Source organism: Rhinoraja longicauda, chromosome 19 (assembly GCF_053455715.1).
Source record: "Rhinoraja longicauda isolate Sanriku21f chromosome 19, sRhiLon1.1, whole genome shotgun sequence".
Taxonomy (NCBI): domain Eukaryota; kingdom Metazoa; phylum Chordata; class Chondrichthyes; order Rajiformes; family Arhynchobatidae; genus Rhinoraja; species Rhinoraja longicauda.
The window spans coordinates 32,682,569-32,695,458 of record NC_135971.1 but is presented as its reverse complement, the minus strand read 5'-3'; the positions used below and the strand labels follow the sequence as shown (position 1 = coordinate 32,695,458).

General features: G+C 46.0%; 1 protein-coding gene across 1 annotated transcript; it reads right to left on the bottom strand.

Annotated features, from left to right (window-relative positions):
- Positions 1-2,277: 2,277 nt before the first annotated feature.
- LOC144602762 (zinc-binding protein A33-like) lies at positions 2,278-11,540 on the bottom strand. Its single transcript, XM_078415896.1, has 6 exons — positions 11,133-11,540; positions 10,946-11,041; positions 9,107-9,340; positions 8,394-8,416; positions 5,665-5,780; positions 2,278-2,870 (listed from the first exon to the last, which is right to left on the bottom strand). Exons 1-6 carry the CDS (start codon positions 11,538-11,540, stop codon positions 2,362-2,364), a joined length of 1,386 nt encoding a protein of 461 aa, XP_078272022.1. The 3' UTR covers positions 2,278-2,361.
- Positions 11,541-12,890: the final 1,350 nt, after the last annotated feature.

Below are 12,890 nucleotides of genomic sequence, written 5' to 3'. Positions count from 1 at the left end.
CTTCTGATGCAGAGAATTCCACATAAATGTGACAAAGTAACAAATATATATACAGACAAACAAGATGACAGTTTTGGTAATATTTAGATAGACAGAGAGACAGAATTTGGTGTCATCTCTCAGCTTAAGTTAGAACATAGACTAGCCAAGCGTAGACTCGGCGCCCGTTTCGCCGAGGCACACTCGGACACCGGGTACCTCATCTTCCCATTCCCATGTTGATCTTGCAGTCCCGGATCCCATCCATTGTCAGAGACAAGCCACTCGCAAACTGGAGAAATATCAACTCATATACGGCTTGGGTAGCGTACAACCCAATTGGATGAACATTGAATTCTTCAGATTTAGGCAGCTACAACCCTCCCTCTGACTTTTTCGCTTCCCCACCCCTCTTTTCCGCCCCCTCCCGTGTGTCCTACCTGTACCGCCCCCTCCCGTATGTCCCACCTGGACGCGCACCTGTTTCATTCCCCTCACAGGTGCATCCTTCCACTAACTTCACAATTCGCAACTTATCAATCCCTTTCCATCACATCTCATGGCTTGTCATCTCTGTGCGATGGTTATGTTGAACCATCTTCCTACCAAACTCCACTGCATCAACCTGTTATCTGCCAGGCTTTGTCTACTCGCGCCTCTCTTCCAGCTTTCTCTACCCTTCTCCCACTTTACAATGTCTGGAGAAGGGCCCGACCTGAAACCACACCCATCCATGTTCTACAGAAATGCCGCCTGGCCCGTTGAGTAACTGAATTTGGTTTTTTTCTCCAGTTGCAATTAATCCAACCGTCGGTGATTTCATTATATATGTCACTTATTTTGCGAGGGGAGAAGAGGGAGTGACCGGAGTGTGACTCGTCCTTCATTGTGCTGGCGGCCTTGCCGAGGCAGCTTGGCGTAGAAGGAATCGATGGAAGGGAGGTTGGTTTGTGTGATGGTCGAATGTCCATCGGTAATCGGCTCCGGCAATGTCTTGCGGTTTTGGATGGTGCTGTGCCAAAAAGAGTCTATGGTGCACGCCGATCAAAGCCTTCTCCCGCTACCTTGTCGGGACTCTCCCAGCTCGCTGCTGGCCGGGACACTTGGCCATAGCTTCCACGTGGCTGGTCCAGGACAAAATGCCGGCGATATTTATTCTTAGGAATCTGTACTTCCTCGTCATCAATGTATACCATGGTGTATGTACTGTTTCGGTACCTGACGTCGATCACAATCTTTTTTATCTCACTGACATTGAGGGAGAGCTTGTTGTCTTGGCACCAAGTTACAAGGTTCTCGGTCTCCTTTCTGTACTCCATCTCGTCATTGTTCGATGTCTTTCCCATTAGGTGGTGCCCTCTGCAAACTTATAGATTGAGTTGGATTGGTGTTTGGCTGCAGGGTCGCGAGTGTATAATGAGTATTGTGGGGGGGGGGGGAGGGGGGCTGAGGACGCATCCATGCGGGGCATCGGTGTAGAGTACTGAAGCAGAGGATGATTTGTCACCTATTCTCACTGATTGTGGTCTGTCGATCAGGAAGTCGAGGGTCCAGTTACAGAGGAGAGTGCTGACTTCAAGTCCAAATTCAACCAGAGGTTTTAGGTGAGAAAGGAATGATTTAACAGGTAGACACAAAATGCTGGAGTAACTCAGCGGGTCAGGCACCATCTCTGGAGAGAAGGAATGGGTGATGTTTTGGGTCGAGACCCTTGTTCAGACTGACTTATTATGACTCTTTGGGGCAACCTCTTCACACAGTGGATACAGGGAACGAGCTGCCAGATGATATAGTTGAGGCAGACGTTATAACACCACTTAAAATACATTTAATCGGGTTCTTCGATAGGAAGAAGTTTAGAGACGTACAGATCAAAAGCGGGCAACTAGACGTAATGTAAATGGGGTATCTTGGTCGGAATGGACATGCTGGGCCGAGGGGCTGTATAACTCAATCGGACTCCAGATGGTCATAACATTGAGGTTATCATTATAAGCACGTGGAAGGCACATCTCATTCATACTTTTCCCTTCCCACCCTACTGTCTGCCAGAATGCAGAAAAAATGTTCCCAATGTTGGGCGAGTCCAGAACCAGGGGCCACAGTCTTAGAATAAAGGGGAGGCCATTTAAAACTGAGGTGCTAAAATGAACGGATCGACAGCTCCAATTTCACTCTTTATTTCACTCTTCGCACATTTACATTCCTCCTGGTTTTATTTGCGCGCTCACTGAGATTTTACGACGCGGAATTTGGGGATTAAATTGGACCCGTTCAGCGCCGACCTGTTGTCTACCAGTTGTCTGCCCCACAGCCCCTGATCCCCGATCCTGACGCCGGTCCCAGGACCCGATCCTTTTACACACCCGGAGCCGAACCGCATCAGATTCTCAGCCACTGGTTCTCAGCCGAAGTCCAGAAGAAAGGATAAAGTTTCTCCGTGAATTTATTCCCAGTGAAGGTGTGGAGATGGGATTTGGTGTCCGCGTCATAAAATGAAACTGTCCCGGACTCGTAACTGAGATAAACTCCCACCCTCCCGGGGATGGGACGGGCGGGGAGGCGGGATCGATAGGAGGCGAATGGATCAAATTTGTCACCCCGCCGCCTGATGATCCAGACTCCAGCCTCCGGGGTCAGTGCCACCACTCGCTTCCTCTCCACAGACACTGCGGCGACTCCCAGACTCCAGCACCGAATCTCCGCCACCTCCACCTCCCAGTAATGTCTCCCCGATGTGAATCCCTCCGATCCCAGCACACACCGACTAACTGTAAACCTCTTCCCGGTGTCAGGGAGATTCATCAGGGTCCCGGTCCATCTCACCCTCTTCCGATCCTCAGACACCTCGAGGTGAGGATGCGCCGTTTCCACATCCAGGGTGATGGAGACTCTGGGGGGAGGGGGGAGGGGGGGGGGGGAGAGAGAGAGAGAGAGAGAGAGAAGCAGAGAATCAGAGAGTTCCCGGGGGTCAGGCGGCCCGGCCCCGCGGGAGAAGCCATTCGACCTCAGTCACGGGCGGACGACCAGCTGAAACATTGCCCGGGGTTTCATCCCCCAACAATATCGGATGGACACCAGACATCATTACCTGAGTTTATAATGCGGTCTGGGGACAGGGATTTGTGCGGAATCGGGAGGGAGGGGGTTGTGGGGGGGGGGGGGGGGATTGCGGACGTTGAGGAGGATTGCGAGATTGCGGCGGAAATAGATAAATGAAACGCGCTGTTCATATATGAAGGCAGGTCGGAGGAAGAAGAAATTGAGGTGAGGTGTAATTTGAAATTGTTAAAGGGAAGGTAGAGAAGTGGAATGGAGACAATAGACAATAGGTGCAGGAGGAGGCCATTCGGCCCTTCAAGCCAGCACCACCATTCAATGAGATCATGGCTGATCATTCTCAATCAGTACCCCGTTCCTGCCTTCTCCCCGTACCCCCTGACTCCACTATCCTTAAGAGCTCTATCTAGCTCTCTCTTGAATGCATTCACAGAATTGGCCTCCACTGCCTTCTGAGGCAGAGAATTCCACAGATTCACAACTCTCTGACTGAAAAGGTTTTTCCTCATCTCAGTTCTAAATGGCCTACCTCTTATTCTTAAACGGTGGCCCCTTGTTCTGGACTCCCCCAACATTGGGAACATGTTTCCTGCTGACGCCGGCCCCGGGACCCGATCCTTTTACACAGTTATCATGATCATAGTGAATAGTGGCAGACGTTAGGGGCCAGATGACCTGCCCCTCTTTTTTTGATTGGAGGACGAGAGAGAGGGAAGGGTGGCTTGGACCATGGAAGGAAGGAGAGGTTGAATCATCGGATGTTAGACAGAATGGGCGAAGACTTGGGATTGTAGGGTCACTGAAAGAGAGGGGATTCACGGGTGTGTGCAATCAAGAACACACTGATCTCATTGTGAACGAATAGGTGAATTTCACTGAGGTAGTTGACAATGTTCTGCATGTAAGGCTGGTCCAGAAAGCGAAGGTAGGTGGGAACCAAGTGGAGCAGTTTGTGGATAGAGAGGTATGTAATCAAAGTCTGCAGCATGATATTAAATCAGGTAGTATATCAAAACCTCATTCTCTGCAAGGATATCAAAACAAGAGAACGCGGGTTTATGGTGAGAGGAAAGAGTTTTAAAATTGGTCTAAGTGGTACTTTTTCTTCACACATAGAGTGGTTGGTATCTGGAACACGCTGCAGAGGTGGTGCTGGAGTCAGATATAATCACCATATTTAAGCGGCTTTTAAATAGGTGAGGTTTAGGAGAATACTGATGTAATGTGGGCAAATGGATTAGTGTAGCTGGAGAAAATGTGCACATGTATGTGATGGGCCGAAAGGCCTGAACCTCTAATGGGTCACTAGCTTCAGGAACACTGAATGACTGGTAGACACAAACATCTGGAGTAACTCAGCGGGACAGGCAGCATCTCTGGAGAGAAGGAATGGGTGACATTTTGAGTCGAGACCCTTCTTCAGGCTGATTTTCCACAGCCACTGGAACAGGGAATTGCAAAGGTCCCCCAGTCTTTGCGTGAGGTAATGTCTCCTGATCGCTATCCTGAAAGGTCCAGCCCAGATTTTGAGTGGGAGATCGCTGGTTGACCAGGGGAAACATCCTCCTTGCATCCAGCCCACTGAACTTTGTGTTTCACCAAGTTCTCCTTTAAAACACCTGAACTATCGAGTGCCCAGGCCTAGGCTACTCAATCTCATCCTGCACAGGGACAAGTATTGTCAGTCTTTGCTGCATTCCCTGTGTGTAAAAAATATCATTCTGCAGGTATGAAAAAAGTTTAAGAACTCATGAAAATAGCAGGAGGAGTAGGCCCTGCTCCCCAGGCCTGCTCCACCATTCAATTTGATCATGACTGATCTAAGCTGGCACCAATTCCTGCTCTATGTGAGTTCTCCATAAGCCTCAATTTCTAGATCCTTCAAATATCCATCTGCGTTCACTTTGCCTATTGCCAATAACCTGACCTGCATGACCTCCTAGGGTGGAAGATTTCAGATTTTCACTGCTGCTTATGTTATATCTTCATGGCTTGGGTGTGAATATTGGAGGCATGATTAGTAAGATTGGGAGCAGCAACTCCTATGGTAGGCTGATTTGGAAATCCATGGTAGTCAGCCAATGGATACAAAGCAAAAGCTTTTCACTGTACCTCGGTATACATGACAATAAACTAAACTGAAACCGATATGTGGCCTGACGGTAGAAAACAGGGCGGAGGTAGAGAGTTGTTTTTCAGACTGGAGGCCTGTGGCAAGTGGTGCACACCAATGCTCAATGCTAGCTGCACTGTTGGTAGCTGTTTATATAAATGATGTGGATGTGTTTGTAGGTGGTACGGTTAACAAGTTTGTGAGTGACACTAACATTGGTGACATTGTGGAGAGTGGAGAAGGTTGTCTAAGATTAAACAGATCTTAATGAACTGGGCCAAAGGGCTGTGGAATGGAATATGGAATTTTCTAAACTTCAAGGGTGACGGTTTAAGTCGAGAAGGGAAAGTCAACAAGGGCATTGAACGGCCAAGTTTTCAGACAGCGGGTGGTAGAGTGATAGTTGCCAATGGAGATTTTGGAGATGGGCACAATTTCTATCAGCAATGTTTGCATCTGTGTTACTTAAATGCGTTATAAATAAGAAGAGGGAAAATCTGGACAGGTTTTACCTCGTTTAATGGCAGATGTTTCTCTCCACAACGTGTTCATCAAAAAGTGGTGATCGATTTTGTCAATCGTTAAGGCACCGTCTGTCACTGAGAGTGTTTTCATTTCCTCACTATCCCTGCAAATATTTAACATCTGGTTGTAAATTGAGCCACAACTGTTTTTTGAGCTGTTCTACACAACATATAACATATATAACATATAACATATAACAACTACAGCATGGAAACAGGCCTGTCCGGCCCTACCAGTCCACGCCGACCATTCTCCCTGACCTAGTCTCATCTACCTGCACTCAGACCATAACCCTCTAATCCCCTCCTATCCATATACTTATCCAATTTAATCTTAAATAATAAAATCGAGCCAGCCTCCACCACTTCCACCGGAAGCCTATTCCATACAGCCACCACCCTCTGAGTAAAGAAGTTCCCCCTCATGTTACCCCTAAACCTTTGTCCCTCAATTCTGAAGCTATGTCCCCTTGTTGGAATCTTCCCCACTCTCAAAGGGAAAAGCCTACCCACGTCAACTCTGTCCGTCCCTCTCAAAATTTTAAAAACCTCTATCAAGTCCCCCCTCAACCTTCTACGCTCCAAAGAATAAAGACCCAACCTGTTCAACCTCTCTCTGTAGCCTAAGTGCTGAAACCCAGGCAACATTCTAGTAAATCTCCTCTGTACCCTCTCCATTTTGTCGACATCCTTCCTATAATTTGGCGACCAGAACTGCACACCATACTCCAGGTTTCGGCCTCACCAATGCCCTGTACAATTTTAACATTACATCCCAACTTCTATACTCGATGCTCTGATTTATAAAGGCAAGCATACCAAACGCCTTCTTCACCACCCTATCCACATGAGATTCCACCTTCAGGGAACAATGCACAGTTATTCCCAGATCCCTCTGTTCCACTGCATTCCTCAATTCCCTACCATTTACCCTGTACGTCCTATTTTGATTTGTCCTACCAAAATGCAGCACCTCACACTTATCAGCATTAAACTCCATCTGCCATCTTTCAGCCCACCCTTCCAAAAGGCCCAAGTCTCTCTGTAGACTTTGAAAATCTACCTCACTATCAACTACTCCACCTATCTTAGTATCATCTGCATATTTACTAATCCAATTTGCCACACCATCATCCAGATCATTAATGTAAATGACAAACAACAGTGGACCCAACACAGATCCTTGGGGTACTCCACGAGACACTGGCCTCCAACCTGACATACAATTGTCAACCGTTACCCTCTGGTATCTCCCATTCAGCCATTGTTGAATCCATCTTGCAACCTCACTATTAATACCCAACGATTTAACCTTCTTAATCAACCTTCCATGTGGAACCTTGTCAAATGCCTTACTGAAGTCCATATAGACAACATCCACAGCCTTGCCCTTATCAATTTCGCTGGTAACCTCTTCAAAAAATTCAAGAAGATTAGTCAAACATGACCTTCCAGGCACAAATCCATGTTGACTGTTTCTAATCAGGCCTTGATTATCCAAATAATTATATATATTGTCCCTAAGTATCTTTTCCATTAATTTTCCCACCACAGACGTCAAACTAATAGGTCTATAATTGCTAGGTTTACTTTTAGAATCTTTTTTAAACAAGGGCACAACATGCGCAATACGCCAATCTTCCGGCACCATCCCCGTTTCTAATGACATTTGAAATATTTCCGTCATAGCCCCTGCTATTTCTGCACTAACTTCCCTCAATGTCATAGGGAATATCCTATCAGGACCTGGAGACTTATCCACTTTTATATTTTTGAAAAGTGTCCGTACCTCCTCTTCTTTAATCCTCCTAATTTCCATCACTACTCTACTTGTTTCGCTTACCTCACATAATTCAATATCCTTCTCCTCGGTAAATACCGAAGAAAAGAAATTGTTTAATATCTCCCCCATTTCTTCCGGCTCAGCACATAGCTGACCACTCTGACTCTCTAATGGACCAATTTTTTTATCCCTCACTATCCTTTTGCTATTGACATATCTGTAGAACCCCTTGGGGTTTACTTTTACATTACTTGCCAAAGGAGCCTGATATCTTTTTTTCGCTTTTCTAATTTCCTTCTTAAGATTCCTTTTACATTCTTTATATTCCTCAAGAACCTCATTTACTCCCTGCCGCCTATATTTATTGTATATCTCCCTCTTTTTCCGAACCAAGTGTCCAATTTCCCTGGAAAACCACGGCTCTTTCAAATTATTATTCTTTCCTTTCCACCGAACAGGGACATAAAGACTCCGTACTCTCAAAATTTCACCTTTAAATATCCTCCATTTCTCTATTATATCCTTTTCATAAAACAAAAATTTCCATTTCACTCCTTTTAAATCCTTTCTCATCTCCTCAAAATTAGCCTTTCTCCAATCCAAAATCTCAACCCTTGGTCCAGATTTGACCTTCTCCATAATGATATTAAAACTAATGGCATTGTGATCACTAGACCCAAAGTGCTCCTCAACACATACCTCCGTCACCTGACCCATCTCATTTCCTAACAGGAGGTCCAACACTGCCCCTTCTCTGGTAGGCACCTCTACGTATTGCTGCAAAAAACTATCCTGCACACATTTTACAAACTCCAAACCATCCAGCCCTTTAACAGAATGCGATTCCCAGTCTATATACGGAAAATTGAAATCACCCACAATCACCACTCTGTGCTTACAAACATGCCGTGATTCTCTCATGAGAATGTCCTACCTCGTCTTCCCACCAGCTTGCTCCTGCAAGAAATCAAACACAAATCTGAGTAGACTGATATGGGACATTCACAATTCGACATAGGAGTTTCACACAAATTACAACAAGCCCCATAACCTTTCCATTTCCCAACTCTTTTTGTTGTTGTGACACAGACAGAAGTGGATATTACCGTAGAGATTCTACAAAAGAATAACTAGGGAGAGAATACGTCCCTTGAAGAGCACAGGGATAACGTAGGATGGAATAGGACCCCTTAAGTGCTGGTGACTTTAAGGAATGTTAATATGGATAAACATGAGGACTGATTAAGTGTTTCTGATGGCATGATCATCACGATGTCTTCAACGGGCCGGTTTAATGCCGCAAAATTATTTCCCACTAAAGTGGAACACACGGCAAACTTTCCTCATGAACTTGTGATTTGCGGAGATTTTCCTTATTTTAGGGGAAATATTAAGCAATCACTAACTCAGTGCCAAGATCGCAGCAATATTTTACTCAAGGAGACTGCAGGCAGCGCTGAGATCCAGCACAGATTATGGGAGAGGATATTTAGTTTGGGAATATCAGCAGCACAGTGCTGAAGCAGATGGGGCATTTACCGAGTTCTGAATTACTGGTAAACGTGGCATTTACTTCAGAAATATCCCCATCATTTTGTAACTGTGCATTTTCACTTCACCAATCTGTAGTGTAACCCCTGAACTCACCCTCAGAATTGCCACACTGTCTTTTTGATCAATCTGCTCCTGTAGCTTTAAGAGTTCCTTCTGAATGGAATTTACATTCTCTTGAAGCTCTTCAAGATTTTTCTCCATTGTACATAGAATCCTCTTCTCTTCCTCCCAGATATCTGCCAGTATGCTCTGCTTTTTCTCAGTGAGAATCTGGTCCAGTTCAGCAAACTGGGATGTGATCTGTGACTGAAGATTGTGTGACTGTTTCTGTGAAATGAAAGGTGAAGATCAATATTTCTCTGCATTGTGTTTCCTCGCGGTATAGAAAGTATCATTTGGCCAATCAATATCCAGCTGCAGAGTGCAGGAATTGGCCATTCCGTGAACCATATCCATACTGGCCACTGTACGTATCCTCACAAATCCCAGTTACTTACATTTAATCGATAGCTTTGATTAGGTTGCAAATTCAAGAGTTTGACCATTAACCTATGATGAATGTTTGGCTGCACTGGAGTTTAGAAGACTCGCTGGATTTTAGAAGAATGAGGGGGACTTCATTGAAACATACAGAATAGTGAAGGTCTTCGATAAAGTGGATGTGGAGAGGATCTACTGGGAAAGTCTCGGACTAGAGGTCATAGCCTCAGAATTAAAATAGTTCTATTAGGAATGAGATGAGGAGAAATTTCTTTAGTCAGAGGGTGGTGAATCTGTGGAATTCTTTGCCTCAGAAGGCTGTAGAAGCCAAGTTAGTGGATATTTTTAAGACAGAGATAGATATATTTTTGATTAGTAAAGGTATCAGAGGTTATGGGGAGAAGACAGGAGAATGGGGATAGGAGATAGATCAGCCATGATTGAATGGCGGAGTAGACTTGATGGGCCGAATAGCCTAATTCTACTCTTATGATCTTATGATCTTGTCTAAATGCTTCTGAAACGTCATGAGAGTAATCCCATAATCCCACCAATCCCACTCCTCAAATCCAATTCCCTATTGGCTATTCGCTTTCTACTCCCCATTAATTCCCATTCATTCGCCCACCACCCACGTTCACAAGGATACTTTACATCCGTCGATTGACCATCGAACCGGCGTGTCTTTGGGATGTAGAAGTAACCTGACGTGGTCACTGGGAGAACTGGAAAAAGATTGATAAGGCTAGGCTTGTATTCACTGGAGTTTAGACGGATGAGAGGGGATCTGATAGAGACATATAAAATTATAAAAGGACTGGACAAGCTAGATGCAGGAAAAATGTTCCCAATTTTGGGCACGTCCAGAACCAAGGGCCACAGTCTTAGAAATAAGAGGAGGCCATTTAAAACTGAGGTGAGAAGGAACTTTATCACCCAGTGAGTTGTGAATTTGTGGAATTCTCTGCCACAGAGGGCAGTGGAGGCTAAATCACTGGATGGATTTAAGAGAGAGTTAGATAGAGCTCTCAGGGGGTAGTGGAATCATGGGATATGGGGAGAAGGTGGGCACGGGTTATTGATTGTAGACGATCAGCCATGATCACAATGAATGTGGTGCCTGCTCACCTCAGTTTTAAATTGGCTCCCCTTTATTCTAAGACTGTGGCCCTTGGTTCTGGGAACATTTTTCCTGCATCTAGCTTGTCCAGTGCTTTTATAGTTTTATATGTCTCTATTAGATCCCCTCCCATCCTACTAAACTCCAGTGTTTCTATGTTTCTCACATGCGAACCACACGGACAGCACCCGAGGTCAGGATCGAACCCGCTCACCAGATTCAGCAGCATTACTTGTGTCACTGCGCTGCCCTTTAATTACACGCATTCACAGGGATCAAATCTACACAAGATCAGGAAATCGAAACTGGAAATCGAAACTGGAAAGCCTCACCAGAACTTCAGAAATCTTCTCTTTCTGTTGCTGCTCCATTTGCTGGATCTCTGATTTCTTTTTTGCGAGAGATTCGAAGGAAGATTTCACTTGATCCTAGGATTGTGTTTGATAATTAGATCATTAAGTTGTTGGACAATAAAGAAGTAATTAAACAAAGATGTGATCAAAATCGATTTGCTTTTACCTTGTAGAATTCAGCAGCTTCTGCTATCAGCGCGAAGCTGTGAGATTTGTGTTTCCGCCCAGCTGCACAAATCACACAGATCAGCGTCTTATCAGCTTCACAAAACAGCTTTAGTTCTTCCTGATGTTCTTCACAGTGGAATGTAACCCTGTTCTCCTGATTCTGGCGCAGTGTCCGAAATTTCTCTGACAGTCTCGCCAAGGCCCGACTTATCCCGAGGGTGCGGTTCACAAACTCCTCTCCACATTCCGGGCAGCAGTTTCTCCCCTCCCTGTCCCAACTCTGTGTGATACAGAAGCGGCAGAAGTTATGCCCACACTCCAGTGACACCGGATCGGTGAAGAAATCCAGGCAGATGGGACAAACGACCTCCTCGGTTAAACTGTCGACCTGGTCTTTCGTAGCCATGTTTAACTCCAGGCACTTCCTGGTTCAATATGCAAACTACTGATCCCCTGTAGTACCGCGAGTGTCCTCTGCGCACTTTGCCTTCTCGGGGAATGAAAATGATTTGCTGCTAGTGTTTAGTGTGAAGATGTAGAAACGTGGAACTGCAGATGTAGAGAGGGCCACATCGAGAGATCCGAGTGCCATTGACGAGGATAGAGGAAGCGCAGTTGAATCTGTGGCTCATCTGAAAGGTCTGTTTGTGTTCCCGAATGGTGGTGAGGGCCGAGGTTTAGTGACAGGAGTGGCACCCCCCATGGTGGGTTGTAAGGGAAAGCGCCTGTGGATGGGCTGGTAGGGTGAAAATGAGGAACATGAGGACCAGGGATGTCTACCCTTTTTCTGGCTGGAGGGGCGGGCGTTGAGATCTGATGTGCATGAAGTGGTGGAGATGCTGGCGAGGCACCACCAAATGCAGTGGAGTTGACGACCTTTTTCCTGAAGAAAGAGAACGCCTCCGTTGTCCTGGGGTAGAAGCCCTGATCTTGAGCCCTGAATTGAAGATAGGGGAACCGAGTGATGGGGATGGCATCCATACAAGAGGCGGTGCTTGAGGAGGCACAGGCTGAGTAGCTGTTGGATTCAGTGGATTTGTGGTCAATGTCCAGTGGTCACCTCGAGGTATGAAAAGGTGCACAACAGTCGGAGCCGGCACTGACGACTAAGGAAAAGTGGAGCTCACAACGGTCCGTTGTTGACTGTGGAAGAGGTGATAACTTAAGGATACGGACAGTGAAACTTGCAGGACGCCTCGGGTGGGGGGGGGGGGGGGGGTGCCTGATTTACTTGAAATGAGTTATCAATATTCATATCGCTGGGTTGTAAGGTGCCCAAACGAAATGTGAGGTGTTGTTCCTCAAATCTGGTGTGGCCTCCCTCTAACAGTTGGGGAATCCCAGGATAGAAAGATCAGTATGGGAATGGGAAGGGGAGTTAAAATGTTTGGAGATTGTGTTGGTCAAGGCGGCCTGAACGCAGGTATCCAGTGGAACGATCGCCCAGTCTGCGCCTGGTCTCGACGATATATCGGAGTCCAGGAGATGTAAAACATGTTCATATACGTCCTCCGCCGACTACATCCAGGGTCCCCGCCAGTTCTTTCAGGTGAGGCAGAGGTTCATTTCCACCTTCTCCAACCTCATCTACTGTATCCGTTATTCTCGGTATGGACTCCTATGTATCGTCAGAATTGAACATTGTCCTCTGGCCCCGTGAAGCAGCGGATCAACCCGCTGCTCGACAGTACCTCAGTAATATTAACCCTTCCCTGTCTAGATATTCTATACTCTCAGACCTTTTGAATGCCGCCAA